At 27.8% G+C, this 16,074-nt stretch overlaps 3 protein-coding genes across 3 annotated transcripts; 2 read left to right on the forward strand and 1 right to left on the reverse strand.

Moving 5' to 3' along the window:
- Window positions 1-879: 879 nt before the first annotated feature.
- F4817DRAFT_325326 (uncharacterized protein) lies at window positions 880-2,788 on the forward strand. Its single transcript, XM_049301760.1, has 3 exons — window positions 880-1,253; window positions 1,350-2,174; window positions 2,245-2,788. Exons 1-3 carry the CDS (start codon window positions 1,188-1,190, stop codon window positions 2,572-2,574), a joined length of 1,221 nt encoding a protein of 406 aa, XP_049162901.1. The 5' UTR covers window positions 880-1,187; the 3' UTR covers window positions 2,575-2,788.
- A 711-nt stretch (window positions 2,789-3,499) lies between these two features.
- On the reverse strand, window positions 3,500-5,046 carry F4817DRAFT_366746 (uncharacterized protein). Its single transcript, XM_049307018.1, has one exon. It carries the CDS (start codon window positions 4,961-4,963, stop codon window positions 3,551-3,553), a length of 1,413 nt encoding a protein of 470 aa, XP_049162902.1. The 5' UTR covers window positions 4,964-5,046; the 3' UTR covers window positions 3,500-3,550.
- Window positions 5,047-14,010: 8,964 nt separating this feature from the next.
- Window positions 14,011-15,861, forward strand: F4817DRAFT_177951 (transcription factor Tfb2). Its single transcript, XM_049298303.1, has 2 exons — window positions 14,011-14,214; window positions 14,283-15,861. Exons 1-2 carry the CDS (start codon window positions 14,091-14,093, stop codon window positions 15,593-15,595), a joined length of 1,437 nt encoding a protein of 478 aa, XP_049162903.1. The 5' UTR covers window positions 14,011-14,090; the 3' UTR covers window positions 15,596-15,861.
- The last annotated feature ends 213 nt before the right edge of the window (window positions 15,862-16,074 follow it).

Below are 16,074 nucleotides of genomic sequence, written 5' to 3' on the forward strand. Positions count from 1 at the left end.
TTTTTTTAATTTTCGACTTTTTTTTCGACTTTTTCGACCTTTGCCCCACTTTTTTACGTGAAAGTCACGTGAATAGTAAAATCGTTTTATTTTACGAAATTATTCCGCATTTTAAAATCATTTCACGATGTTAAAATGTATTAAGTTAATTCCGTTGTTTCCATTATATAAAATAATTTTTATACATGGAATAGTTTTATATTTTTGGAATGGTTTTTTATACCTTTAAACCTCCGTTATAATAGTTATTAACAGTAGTAAAAAAAAAGGAAATGCGGTTAAACATAAGTAATCTTTCATTTATTATTACTTTTAACCATTACCGAGGTATTTACATATATAATAAACGATTCGTTAACATTTTAACTTGGTTTGGTTTACGAATTAAAAAAACATCATCGACACCATTAACAGTTTCTGGTATTATTTCGAAGGTTTTTACATATAAAAAGTCAAATAATATAGTAATAATATAAAGAAAAACAATGTACGAAGCTTTTTTTAAGTATATAACATTATATTACGTAATTATTGTGTTTATTTTTTAAACTTTTTCGTTATACGTAATTAATATATATAATGTTAATATATTAAGTTTTTAAAATAAATAAAAAAAAATAAAAATACCATATAAAAAAACCGGAATTAAATATATTTTTACTTTATTTAAACGTGGTTAAAGTAGTATTTCCTAAACGTTTTAAAGTAATTAATAACGAAACGAAATTAATGTGTTTACTAATAGCTCCGTTTTAATGAAGCGTTTGCCCAATTAAGATATTGTTTTACGGAGTTTAAACGTATAAAAGCATAATTTTAAGGTTATTTCCAAATTAATGGTTTATAATTGTGTCATAATAAGCCTATAGTTTCATTTTACAACTTTATTTTTTTTACACATTTATGCATCATCGCTACAAACTCCGGCTGACCCCTGACTAACCTTACCTATTTCCTAAATGTTGCAGCTGACTCATCAGATGACAAATCACTAGGTTAGGGATCGGATCTTACAGCTAAAGAGCTAACGTGGCTGTAGTTAGTTCCACCTTTTTCTTCAATACAAAGTTGTTATTGTTAGTTGGAAGAAAAAGCAATACTGAGATCTAAGTTGTCTAACCTAAAGGCTTTTAGCCCAGAACAAAGCGATCTTACGATCCATTATCAAGACACTTAATTAATACAATATGGGAGAGAACAATGAATTTAGGGATTCAGATTCCCGGCGCGCGGAAGCACCAGAGTACATCGCGGTAAGACTCATCCATAACTCTTCTTCAGCCTCCTCGAGTGCCTACCTAAAACATTACATATGTGAACCAGGCCCAATGCCAACTGCTAAGTCGTAGGCCCGTCGCGAGAGGGGTAAATTGGCCCAGCGAGCATTTAGACAAAGGCAAATCGACACAATCCGGAGTCTAGAAGAAGAGAACCGCAAACTTCGCAGGGCCATTTCGGCAATAAGCGACGCGGCGGATCGTAATGACGCCACCATATCGCAAGCAATCACCGAGGCCCGTAAGGTCGCCGGCATTGCAGCCCCCGAGGTTAAGCGCGAATTACCCGCGCCAGCGATCCCGGATTTGAATAGCTCGAGCTGGTCGAGTATCACTCCCATTGAAGCTACAACGATTGCAGCTCCTGCGCCATCTCAGGAAAGCAGTGGTCTTGATGATTTCTCATTGGCATCATTTGAGATTAGTGATCAAGCTAATAGCTGGTCACAATTCTTGTCAATGACGAGTTCCGATGCATATGATTTAACGACAAATCTAGACAATTTTGACGGTGGCTTGGACATGTCGATATCAAATCCAGATTACCTCGGGGGGCAAAAAGCCTCCACGGGGGTTTCAACCACATTCGAACCAGATAGAGCCATCCACATCGCGGATCCCCCACCAGATATTGTTCCTTACATGGGTGACAAGGCTTACAGTCTAGCTGGCCAAATTTACTGGGCAGCGTTAGCTTTCGGTTTCCAAGCGCTACGAGCCATAATCTCCTCGACGACGCCTCCACCGGTAGCCGTGGACATTGTTACGCAGCAGTGGTCTTTCACGTCGAAGCGTCTGGCCCTTCCGCAGATAATGCGCTTGATGCATGCACGACTTACTTTTCGACGCTATGGATACTTCCACCTCGCTGGCGCTAAGCATACCGAGGAAATAAAGGTAACCCGAATTCTACGTCCGTTCTTGAGTTATGTTCGTTTGTGAGTACTAGGATTGACACTTAGCACAGAGCTTCTTAGACCCAAACCTAGTAGAACGTCTGAGTGTCGCACTAGGCGACGAGGTCAAGAAGGCGGGCTTTAGTAAAGACGACTTCCTGTCGCCGCTAGATTTCGAGAAAGAGTTGCGGGAACGTTTTCGTGACGATTACCCCATATTTGAGGCCGCACTCAGAGGTCAGGCGTTCGACCAGGAGCATGTTGCGTGCATGCGGAAATTGATACAACTTATGTCGCGCCAGGCTATCTGCTTTGGAGATGGCCCAAGATGGAGGCCGGAGTCCGTCGACACATTAGTAGATGGCTGGACAATGAGTACAAGACCATTTATGGTACACTGACTTCTCAAGCAAAAAGTCTTAGAGGATTATTATGGATGAGCTCGTCGTGACATTGACACTCTTCGTTTCAGATGTTTACCGAAATGAGCGAGCGATCTTTTCCAAGCACAGTAAACGGTGTCTTGGATAGTTAATGTGTACCTATATAACTAAGACCTCCTTCATCCATACCAGCAATAACTTAAGTCAATATACAATATATCAGAAGTTTACTACTTGTATCATTATTTGTATCATTTAAATCGATTTTGTTACCTATGCCAATAGTTTCTAAAATATTTAAAACATTACTACCGATAATTCATTGAACTCCCAATATCTTTTAATTTATGAACGGAGGTAATAATCACTTGATCATGAATAACTGGTATTGGTGAGTTGGCTAATCGGGCATGTTTTACCGAAGTCTCGAAAAGGAAAAGGGGGTAAAGTAAAAGGGGTAAAACACGGCCATTTTTAGACGTCTAAGACATACCTTTGACTTTCACATTGAGGTACGTAGGCGATAGGGGGGAATTCCATAATTGGGAAGACAATAGGCCACCCAAGGGGACGCCAAGGTGATCAATTGTGTTACCGTGGAAGGCCGTCGCACTACTGGGACCTAATGGCACCACAGAGAAGTTAACTACAGCTTTGTAATATGAGCCAGGGTCTTTAGGGAATGTGAGTTCCTTGATAATGACGAACAGTTGACAAGTCTATGCAGGTTGATAGTAGCGATTTTTGGGTCGAGTCGAATCAGCAACTGGTCTCATCTGAAAATGAGTGTCTCCCGTTAGGATCGGGATCCAGAGTTTCATCCCCAATTATGAATGTGCAATAGAAAAAAAATCGAAAGAAAAGAGTAATATACCGAAGCGAAGTAAAAAATGAGGCTTAGTTGATGTCACAAGAGAACTCCTATTGTTTCGAAGCCCCAACTGTCGTTTGTTAGAGATTTCGTCGGTCTTTAAAAAGTTGCTATTTCCAACCATTATCCCAAAATTGATCGGTAGATGGCGGCAGCTGAGTCCGGTAATCTCGTGCCTACATATCCTACATTTGGGTCGTCCATAAATATTAACCACTCCGTATGCCAATCGGTTGGGTCAGTTGTTACTTGGTAACTCGATCTTTGAAATTCTGGATCAATACCGGAAATCCTAGCCTCCTCAGTCAGCTTGAAGTGGCGGTTCAGACGGTCTTCTTCCCAAAACGCAAGACCCATCCAGTTATGAGGATCCTCTTTGATCAAAGCTGCGATTCGATCTTTGTTTTGCTTTTCATCAGGGTCGAAGTAAGTTCGACATAACCATGACGGGCCATTGGTCCTATCAGGGGCACCCCTCCAGGATACCATACTTGTAGGAACCATGGTGGGGATCCGGATGCTGTCTAAACCTTGGTAGTCGCTAAAACAGTGACTTAAAGGCGCTGTAAAAAATGAGTTCCCAGTTGGGTCGTAGACTATGCATCGGGCACAGTACCGTTCGATCGCACCGAAGTCATTATATTCATACGGTGGGACCATATCATCAGAGACCTCCCGTATTAACGATTCCAATCCCTTGCTCATAATATATTCGAGTGTTTCTCCACCAGGTTCTACATTATGCCCAGGATGCAGGGGTAAGGAGATGCGGCAGGGTATCCCGTAAAGATGCCAATTCCAATCTAGGTAACACTCGATCATTCCGTATATAGCATCTAATTCTGTCAGGAGAAAAGGCTGTAATGACTGAAGGAATAACATTTGCTCAGAAACTCTAACGTTGTGCTGTTTACCGTTTCTACAGGGATTAGAGCAATGAAAAAGTGTACAATAGAGTTCAAATAGGAGGAGAGCCCGGCGAATGCGGTACGACTCAACAGCTGAGAAGGAATGCTCATCCTGGCTATCTTTCCCGTGTACTATGACCATGTCCTGGGTTCTGAGGAAGCTCTCGAAACTTTGGGGATCTTGAGATGGGTACGACCTGGAGAAGTTGTAGTGAAGTCGGCCTACCCAGCTTTCAACGCTTTGAAGTAAGAGCTGGATACGGCTCAAGCTCTCAAGAGTGCGAGGAATAGTTGGAAGCATAGCATCGTCACTTCGCTTGGAAAATTCTTTAATCCAGTTAGCGTACGTCCGTGGGCCATTCTTCGAATTCGCGAAGGGGGGCTTAGGCGAGGCTTTAAGAGAAACGATCCGATGGACAAGATGACGGATCTCTAAGTTATAAGGCATATTAGGACATTTCTCGAATATTAATCTGACAAATGAATGGAATTCCTGGTCAATCACCTCCATAAACTGTGGATTTCCCAAGAGCACTGTATGTAACTCTTTTACACTCAATTGACCGAGAATCATGACCTGAATTTCGACGGGACTGTCGAAAATCAGTCGTAGCAAGTTTTGATCCATATTACGAATAGTTGGAGTTTTGCTTATAAAAAGGAGGGTTTGTATATCGAAGTGCTCCCTGATGATGTACTTGCTTGTTAATGGAGGTGCAGTCTTAGCTTTATAGTCCGGCTCCGTCGAGGGTCATAGAGTTCAGTATTAAACGAGAATCAATTTAATAATTCTGCTCAAATCGCCTCTCGCAAATTTATGGTTCAAGCGCGCCAATAATATTAGGATTTCTAGTTGCTGCCAGATAACAATCTTCTCAAATACTCAAAGGTAGGCGGAATCATTCCAGCAGGACAGGCGTAATAATAAGGGAAGGACAATACTATATGTATATTCATCGCTGAATCTTATGCTATATGGACGGCCAGCGTTGTCAAAGAGCTTGTCCAGACTTGATCTGAATAATAATGAAGTGGATCTTATTAGTGGTTGGTCAATGGGTGATGTACCTAGGAAGATAATCAAGTTGTTATAGGACTAAATGAATTTGAAACCAGGTCTATGAAAGCCTAAGAAACATTACATGTTGCTAAGGCTTTAATAAAAATATACTATCCACAGATACGTCGAAACAATAGGGAGGGCGTGACTACAGGGAATTACATGCGGGCAGATAACCTCGGATGAAGTTGGCGCGGTAGATGGCGATTGTGACCTATAGACCTACGAAACCTGAGAAACGATGATTTTACTAGCTGTTTCTAACGTCCTAGCCGAAGCAGATATAGTATCCGATAATTTGTATATTGGACGTGTTGTAATTCTGGAGTTGTAAACGGTGATCTGAAGTTGTTAGTTGTTAGTTGTTTAGCACTGTCTAATGCTAACATGCCGCTTTGACCAGCTGCGATTACATCCTTGGGGGTGTCTTGATCTCTAGGTATCTAGCCCTGTAAATGATTCTCTTCTTCTAGTAGAGTAAAGAAATTATTCAAGTTCAATAAGGAATTTAATTAAACTAAATATCGTATTTACATATAGCAAAGAACTAACTGCGCTACCCGTCCGCGCAAGCGCATACGGGAGGTTCTTTTTGGTATTGTTAACGCAACACCTATTCGATTTACTTTTTTAACCTTCCCGCAACTTTTAGACTTTATATCCTTTATATCCACAATGGCGTTTCGCGGCTAATTTAAGTGGGTATTATTATTTGTAATATAATAAATTCTTGAATTTTGTGTTATGTTTAAGTTTTATTTTTTACCATGCGTTTTTTTTATTTTTTTTAACCGCATTTTAAAAAGATTTAAAATTTTAAATAATTGTAAAATAATAATATTAACGGGAATTGTAAATAAATTTAAAATTAAAGGCTTAGTAATGTAAATTAATTGTTATTTTAATTATATATTGTAATTTCTTGTTTATTAGCATTTTTATTAAAATTATTATGTAGTTTTTAAATTTAATAATAATTTTAAAATAAATATTTAAAGTTTAATAATTTACTGTTAAATTTAAAGTTAATATAGTTATATTATTTTTTATATAAAATTATATTATTTTTGTAAAATTTTAGTATTTTATGTCGGAAAATTCGGATAAGTTTTTATGTATGTATATAATAGTTTTAATTATTTAAGTTAATTAATAATAAATTTTATTTTATTTCTTTTATATCTTTAAGTAAATATATAATTAATATTTAATTAATAATTTAATAAATTTTAATAATTTGTATTTTTTTTAGTTTTAAAAACTAGTTTTGGTTAAATTTGTATAAAACGTATTAAATTGTAAATTAACGACGTGTTTAATAATATATTCGGCCGTGTATTTAGTTGTGTATTTAATTATATATTTAACAATGTATTTGGTTATGTATGGTTGTGTATTTAACGGTTTTATTAGAATTTTTATTATTTTGGAATTTGTGGATTTTTGGTTTTTAAAAAAGTTATGTCGATTTTTTTTTTAAACGGGTATATTATTTATTTAAAATTATGTTATAAATTATAACTTATTAATTTTAAAGTTTTTTCTGTTAATAATAACGTATAATTTTTGTTAATAATAATAAAAAAAACTGTTTAAAAATTTGTTTAAACGCGGTTATTTATTAAATTTTAAGTTTTACATTATTAATTTATTAAATTAAATATTTAATTTAAATAAATTAAAAAGTTTTAAAATAAAAATAATAGTTATATTTATAATAATATAAATAATTGTAATTTTCTAAAATTTTATAATTTTATATAGTTTAAACGATTTATTTAATTAATATTTTATTAATATTTAACTTTTATTTAACCTTTATTTTATTACTTTTAAATTTTTTAATTTATTATAAATTAATATAATATTTTATATATTTATTTTTTTTTTTTAACTTATTATAAATTTATAAAAAGGTTTAAATATTTAAAAAATTAACTGTTTTTTTTTTTCTATTATTTATAAATTTAATAAAGTTATTTTAAGTTAATTTATTAATTTATTAACAATTGTTTATTTTAAAAATCTTAAATTTTAAAGGTTAAATATTATTAATATAATTTTAATTCCGAAAAAAAGTTATGGCTTTACGATTTTTTTTTATTTTTAAATTTTTATTTAAAAAGTTTATATTAAATTAAAATTATTATTTTAAGTTTAAAATAAAGAAAATAAAAAAGCTTTTATTTTGTTTAAATTTTTATTAAATTATAAGAAATTAATAATTAATAATAAAGAATTTTTAAATTTAAAATTTTTAAAAATATTATTATAATTATTTATTTTTATTTTAATATATTTTAAACTTTTAAAATGGTAAAAAAAGTTTTTTAATTTATTTGGTATAATTTAAGTTAATATATTGTTTATAATATTAGTTAAAAAATGGCATTAATTTTAATTTTAAATTTGTTTTATTTATTATATTTAATTTAAAAATAAAAAGTAGTTAAATTTTATTATTAAACTTTTTTTCCGTTATTAATATTATTTAAAAAAATATTATAAATTAAAGGTAAGTAAAAATCTTTTTAAGTATAAAAGAAAAATTATATAGTAAATAATAAGTTATAAAACGCGCCTTTTTATTTATATATTATTTATTAATATAATTTATATATGGGGTAATAATTTAAATCATTTTTATAATAATTAAAAAAATATAGATTATATTAAAATATTAAATAGTTTTTACGTTTAAATTTAAACTTAAATTTAGAATTAATAGATTTTAAAATAAATTAAAAAATTATTAAATAATAAAAAAGGTAATTTGTTAATTTATATAATTTTTTAAAATTATAAATTTTAATATATTAAAATTTAAAATATTAAAAATATTTAAAATAATATTAAAAAATAAAATTTTAATAATTTTCCTGTTATAATATTTTTTAATATATTTAATTTAAATGTTAATAAATTGGTTTAATTTACTGCAGTTTAATATTAATTTAACGAAAAAGATTAAGTTAAAGTTTATTATTATTAATTTATTAAAAATATATAAAATAAAATAACTTTTATAAGTTTTATTTGGTTTTGGAAATTATTTTTAATTACTTTAATTTATTATAAAATTTTGGTTATTATAAATTCTATTTATAATATAATGTAATTTAAATAAAGTTAATATTTTTTTATTATTATAATTTATAATAAATATGGATTTTAAATTTTATATATTTTTTATTATTTTTAAAATTAAAATGTAATAATAATTAATACGGTTTTTAATGTAATTATTAAGTGGTTTAGCGGTTTTAAATAAGGTTAATTTTTTAAATATATAATAATAAATAATAATTTTATAAAATAAAAAATAGTTTATAAAAATTTTTTATATTTAATGTTAAAATTATTAAAAAAATAAAAAGTTTATATAATTAATTATAAATTTTATATATGTTATATTAAAAAATTCTTATTTAAACGTATTAAAATTTATAGTTTATTAATAATAATATATATATATATATTAATAGCGTTATATAACCAGAAAATTAAAAAAAGTTATATAAAATTTATTGTTTAAATAATTAAAATTTGCAAAAATTCTGGTTTTAAATTTAACGCTTATTATATAAAGTATAAATATGCTTTAAGATTTTAAATATAAGTTTATTATATTTAAGCTAATATTTTTTTATTTTTTTAATATTTTATAATAAATTTTATAAAAGATTAGTATAAAAAGTTAAAGTTAAACGGCATAAAATAACAAATAGTTTTTATTAAAATATTTTTTGCAAAAATTATTATAATTTAGTATATAAAAAAAGATTTGTTAATTAAAATTAAAATAATTAATAATAAAATAAGTAAAAACTAGTTATTTTTTAGCAATGGTTTTTTTAATTAAAGTTTTAAAAGTTTATTTTTTAATGTATAAAATATAATAAATAAATAGTTTCGAAAGGTTAAAAAGATATAAAATAACGGAAATAAAATTAAAATTGTTTTATGTAAAAAAATTATTATTTTAAAGTATAAAGATTTTATGAAAAAGGATTTTAAAAATAACAAGGAGTTATAATTTATTGTTTTTAAGTTAAAAAAGTTTTTATTTACCGATATTTTTTTTTGCCTTTATTTTTGGTAAAGAAAGTGGCAGTTATTTTATAAGTATATATTTTTATATTAATTATTTTACGGTTTTTTAATTAAAGAATATTTTAATTAATTTGTTTATTTATAGAAAAAAAATAAATTTAAGATTTATAATAAATTTTAATATTTTTTTATAAGTAAAAAAATGGATAAAATAATTGGTATATTTTTTAAATTAAAAGTTAATTTTTTAAATATAATTAAAAGTTTTTAAATAAAGATTTATAATATTTACGATATTTTTTAATATATTTTAATGTTTTTTATTAAATATGTTAAAAAAATAAACGTTTTAAAATATATAATAAAATTTATATTAAAATTAATTTAATAGTTTAAAGTTTAATTAAAAAAATAAAATAAAATAATTATAAATTTAAAGGTAAAATTAAAAGTAATAATAGTATATTTAAAGGTTAAGTTTAAAAAAAAGTAAATTGTTAATAATTTAACGATAAAACTAAAAAGTAGTTAAATTATTTAAGATTTATTTATTAAAAATTTTTTGGTTATAATATACATATATTTAATTTTTATTTAAATATTAATTATAATAATTATTATTTATATTATTATTAATATTTAATAATATAATAATGTAATAAAATTTTATAATTATATATTTAATTAATTTTAAAAAAATATTATTATTTTTATATTAACGTAATAGGTTTATATAAATTAATATTTTTCTTTTTATTATTTTATTTTTTTTTTATTATTTTTTTATTTTTTTAATTATATATTTTTATTATTTAACTTTTTATTTTTTTTATTATTATTTATTAATTTAATTATTTATTTATTTTAACGTAATTATTTTTATAAATAATATTATTTTATCTTTAAATGTTAATTTTATTTATCTTTTATTTTATTTATTTATTAATATTTTATTATTATTATTTTTTGCTAATAATTTTAATAAATTTAATTTAGATAATTTTAAGGTAAGTTTTATTTTAAATTTTATTATAATTTTTATTTATATTTTATATTAATAATTTAAGTGATTTTAAAATAGGCTATTTATTTTTTTATTTATTTTTTATTTATAAAAAATATTTTTTGTTATTATTTTAAAGGCGTTTTTTTATTGTTATTTTAAAAGTGTTTTTTTGTTATTACTTTAAAGTAAAACGTTTTTTTATTATTATTTAAATTGGTTAGGTTTAAAAAGTTTTTAAAATAAGTTTTATTTTAATTATTATTTTAATTTTATTACTTTTAAATTAATAATTTTAAAAAGTTTAAAAAATAAACTTATTAATATATTATTTTTTAATATTTAATATATAAAACGCGGAAAAAGTTTTTAAAATTATTTTTATTGCAATTATTTATAATATTTTTAATTTTAATAATAATAATTATATTTAAATATATATTTTTTTTTAAAATATTAACGGCGGTATTATTAATTTTAAAAAAAAGTTAAAAAAAATAATATTATTATTTATTTAATAAAAATTTTAATTTAATAATTATTATATTATATATTAAATAATATAATTATTAAAATAATTATTATATATATATAATTATTATAATATATTTTTAAAAATAAGTTTATTTAATTAAAATAATATATGATTTTTTAATTGGTTAAATTATAGTTTTAGATTAGATTTTTTTATATTTTATATATTTTAATAATTATTTATTATATTATAATGTAATAGTTTATTTTTTTTTATTATTTATTATAATTTTTATATATTATTTTTAATTAATAAAATGGTATTATTTTATTTATTTTATTTTTTTAATTTTTTTTAAATATTAATTGGTAATAAATATAAGAAACTTTTAAAATTTATTAATATTTATTATTTAAAATATTTTAATTTAAATTTATTATTTAATTTAAATATATTTAATAATGGCGGTATTTATTATACGATAATATATTATATTTATTATATTATAATTAAAAATATATAAAAGTTAAATAAAAGAAAAAAAAAAAATAATAAAAAATTTTTTTTATTTTTAATTTAAAGGTTTTAACTTATTATAATATTAAATAATAATATTTTATAAAATAAATAATATTATTTTTATCTTTTTAATTTTAAATATTTTAATTATAAATATATTTTTTTTAATTTTTAATTATTATATTAATTAATATTAATTAAATTATATTTATAAATTACTATTTTATTTTTTTATTTTTTAATTATTAAATTTTTTTTAAAAATTTACTAATATTTTAAGAATTTTTTAAACTGTTAACTTTTTTTATAAATTAAAATAAATATATTTAAAAAAATAAAATAATTATTAAAAAAGTTATTAAAAATAAAAACGTTAAACTTTTTAATATACTACTTTAAAAAAACTCTTTTCTTATTATAATATATTATACCGAAATTTACTAGATTATTAATTATTTAAATAAGTTTAATTTTATTTATATTATTTTTAAAACTTTTAAATTATAGTTTAAAGTAAATTATATACGTAAATATTTATTATTAAATATTATATATAATGATTTTTTAAACGATTTATTTAATATTATATTTTTTTGTATAAATTTTTATTATTTTTTAAATAAAAGTTAATTTATTTTAATTTTAAAATTAAACCTAAAAACTAGATTTATTATTATTTATTTTTATATTTTAATATTATATATATTTTAATTATTTAAAAAATTAAATAAAATTAATTTTAAAATAATTATGTTTTATTATAATTTTAAAGTTTATATTTTTATCGGAAATTTTATTAAATATTTTTTTATTTATTTTATATGGTTTTTTTTTAATAATATTATTATATTACTTTTTTAACTTAAAAATATAAAAAAAACGATATTTTTTATTATAATATTTAAAAAATTAAATAATAGTTAAAAATGTGTTTAAATATACCGGAAATTTAAGGGAAATTTGTTTTTATTAAAGTTTAAAACTTAAAAAAAACAATATAATATTAAACATTTTTTACTTAATATAAGTAATAATATTAATAATATTAATAATATTAAATTTATAAATTTATTTAATTCCGTTTTTTATAATATAATTTTTAATAATATATATAATTAATATAATATTAATAATATATATTATTTAAAAAAACATTTTTAATTTTTAAATTTTAATAATAATAAATATACCAATTATAATTTAAATTTTAATAATAGTTATAATTTTAAATTTATAAAATAACTTACGTTTTATATTTTAACCAATTTAAATAATAATAAAAAAAAGTTTTTAATTAAACTATTTTTTAAATTTTAAAATATTAAAAATAATAATATAAATAATTATAATAAAATAAGTTTAATTAAAAATATATATAACTTTTATAATGTTAAATATTTTAATTTTTAATAAAAATTAAATAATATTATAATTATTAAATATATATTTTTAATAATTTTTATTTTTTTATTTAAATATATTATATAAAAATAACTTTATTAATATATTAAAAATAAACGTATAACGTATATTATAAAAATATATATTAAAAATTTAATTAATTATTTTAAAAATATTTGCGGTTATTTAATTAATAAATAATTACAACATTAATCTTATTTATAAAATTGGTAAGGTAAAGATATATAAAGTATATTACGGAAAAGTTGCAATGTATACCGTGCCACTTATGAACAAGTGCTGCATTAACGGTAGCCGTTCTTTTAAGCCTATGTATTATTTTTTTAAAAAATAAAATTATTTAAAAAAAGCCACGGCCACGGCCACAGCCACGGCTGTGGCCGTGGCTTGCCGGTGACACAATCCTCCGTAACATACGCACGTGATAAACAGTTAAACCTTTTCACAGCCACAAATAAACTCTGGCCTTTGATTGGCTAGCCACACCTCAGCGCACGTCCGATGAATTTTTTATAAAATCAATTGACCTATTATAGTATTGTATAAAAACTTTAATAATTGGTATCGTTAAATAGAGTTCGTTTTGCATGACTTTTTTATTTTATTTACATGTGTTTTAAACCTTATGCGATAGAATGGCAAAGGAAAAAGTCGCCAACTGCGGGGCGATTTTAAGGATCTGATTGGCTGGAAAAATTGTGGCAGTACTAATAAAATATAGGAGAGTTGATGTTAAAGATTGTATGCAAAGAAACCCATTTTCGTTTATAATGCCGTGGAGATTACGTAAGTACTAAGTATCTAGGTACCTTAGGTACCTCTCAGGTGTGGCTTTGCATCAATCTTTGCGGGAGGTCTCCCCCACCTATTTGTTAGCCTCAGTGGAGTTTAGGTAGTTCGGTACCTACATGTACAAGGATGTACCTAATGCAGCTAAAGATGAGCTCCGCTGGTCGCGCGACAAGTGCTGAGCTTCTTCGGCTTCAATTCTTTCAACTTTTATCATTCCAGCGCAATATCTTGCTTCAACGAAAGGACAGATACCCAAACAAGCCTGCCATGAATCATAGTTCTAGCTGCGATTAATAAAGTCCAATTATTCTCCTTAACAGAGCTACGATTAGTGCTCCGGTGCCACTCGAAGCTGGTTTCTACCTACCGGCTTCATACCATGATAACTTCTTAGCCACCTTCAACTGCGATTGATCATACAACACTTCGCCATGTCGACCAGCGCCAACTCGCTGCCCCAGTACCTGGAACAGCTGCCGGGGACTACCTTTAGGAAACTATACCAGCAGCCTTCCACAGCCTTCGCCATTTTTCGGCGCATGCTTCCTCATATGGGTAAGAGCTTCTCAGCAGGCGGCGTGTAAACTTGCTTAGGACGAGGATTATCTAACTTGGAGAAATAGCAAAGACTATAGTAATGGCCATACTATATTCGCCGACCCCCTTTCTTGTATCCGACCTCGATCTATGGATAAAACCCACCGCAATCCGCGAAAAGGACCAAGCCATCGCCATCCTTCGATCGTTACATATAGTTCAACCTCAGTCCTTAGCTCTTACCCAAAATTTTAAGAATAGTCTACGGCTTGCGTTGGAGGGTGGGGGCGATCATAATTCGTTCGGTGTGCCGTCTACACAACCTATTCCCAGCGAGGTTGACCATACGTTCCTGGATAGGTACGCGAGAAAAAAATGGGACGATATACTCCATTACGTCGTTTCGGCTACCGGAATAACCAGCATTCAGACGGGCTCTAGTGGACCTAAGCAGTCAGTCAAGGACCTTCTCTTGGCTGGCCGGCTGGTTGAGCGTAGGACTGGCGAACTTAAGATTACACACATTGGCTTTTCCTTCTTACTACAGGAAGCAAACGCCCAGGTCTGGGCTCTATTACTTCTCTGGCTCGAGGCTATTGAGGTAGCCAATGCCAACGGGAGTAAGTCCGATATGGATGCCGTTGACATGCTATCGTTTTTCTTCATGTTGGCCTCCCTCGAATTTGGGCGTGCATATAGCACTGACGCCCTCACGGAGAGCCGACGCAATATGCTGCCCACTCTCATCGACTTCGGTCTGATCTACATTCCTCAGCACAATACTCACCAATTCTTCCCTACTCGTCTAGCTACGACTCTCACCAGTAACGAAACAGCCCTTCGAAGCGTTAGCGCAGGCTTCTCAGCCGCCGCTAGCGCGACCGGCGACGAGCAAGATAAGTGCACCATTATCCTCGAGACCAATTTCCGGATGTACGCATATGTACACTCGCCGCTACAAATCGCCGTGCTAGCCCTCTTCTCGGACCTCAAGTTCCGCTTCAAGGGTCTCGTATCAGGCCACCTAACACGCAAATCCATTAAAAATGCCGTTAGCCACGGCATCACGGCGGATCAGATTGTCTCGTATCTCTCTACGCACGCGGACGAGCAGATGTATCGGCACGCGGCGACGACCAACAAGCCCGTATTGCCTCCCGTCGTCATCGACCAGATCCGCCTCTGGCAGCTCGACACCGAGCGTATATCTACCCGCGACGGCTACCTCTTCAAGGAATTCGACGAGTACAAGGAGTACAAAGCCGTGGCCGATTTTGCGGACAACATCGGCGTCTGCGCCTGGCGTAACGACAGGAAGGGAATATTCTTCGCCACCAAGGTCGAGCAGATCAAGGACTTCATGAGATCTCGCAGGAAGGCGAACGACGGGGGTAGTTAAAAATTGAGTAATGGAGGGCGAACAGAATTATCTCGCCCTTTTTACTCGGTGCGAAAGTCTGCCCAGTTATTTTATTATTTAAATCTAGCCATCCACATCATCAGGCATAGGAGTTCTACGGTTTATAAGGTGCATTGGGATACGGTGGGAACGATAGGGGCGCATTACACGGTTTACGATATGATTAGACAGGGGTTCACAGGCCTTCATATGTATAAGGCTCTCGCCATGACCGCGATGGATAGAATTCAAAAGCTATTCCCAGCAAAAAATTAGATGTTTCCAGACGAATGGGTTGCACTAGTACTCAGGGTTTATAACTAATGAGCCAGTTCATTATGTATTACTGATCATAACTAGACCAGGGGTGCGAGTCCTTGACACCGGCAATATTATGCAGTCCTAAAGTCCATGAGGTTCGTTTCTCGTAACATATCGTGCACACGTCTAACTAATGCTTCCAGGTATGAATAGTTCCA

This window comes from Daldinia loculata (assembly GCF_022478755.1).
Source record: "Daldinia loculata strain CBS 113971 unplaced genomic scaffold F4817scaffold_4, whole genome shotgun sequence".
In the NCBI taxonomy this organism is placed as follows: domain Eukaryota; kingdom Fungi; phylum Ascomycota; class Sordariomycetes; order Xylariales; family Hypoxylaceae; genus Daldinia; species Daldinia loculata.

What these genes read in the sequence shown, in the direction of transcription:
- F4817DRAFT_177951 (XM_049298303.1), top strand. Translation starts at nt 14,091, where the DNA reads ATGTCGACCAGCGCCAACTCGCTGCCCCAGTACCTGGAACAGCTGCCG. An exon ending in GCGCATGCTTCCTCATATGG is followed by an intron (nt 14,215 to 14,282) that starts GTAAGAGCTTCT and finishes TTGGAGAAATAG; the next exon opens with CAAAGACTATAGTAATGGCC.
- F4817DRAFT_325326 (XM_049301760.1), top strand. Translation starts at nt 1,188, where the DNA reads ATGGGAGAGAACAATGAATTTAGGGATTCAGATTCCCGGCGCGCGGAA. An exon ending in AAGCACCAGAGTACATCGCG is followed by an intron (nt 1,254 to 1,349) that starts GTAAGACTCATC and finishes GCTAAGTCGTAG; the next exon opens with GCCCGTCGCGAGAGGGGTAA. An exon ending in AGCATACCGAGGAAATAAAG is followed by an intron (nt 2,175 to 2,244) that starts GTAACCCGAATT and finishes CACTTAGCACAG; the next exon opens with AGCTTCTTAGACCCAAACCT.
- F4817DRAFT_366746 (XM_049307018.1), bottom strand. Translation starts at nt 4,963, where the DNA reads ATGGATCAAAACTTGCTACGACTGATTTTCGACAGTCCCGTCGAAATT.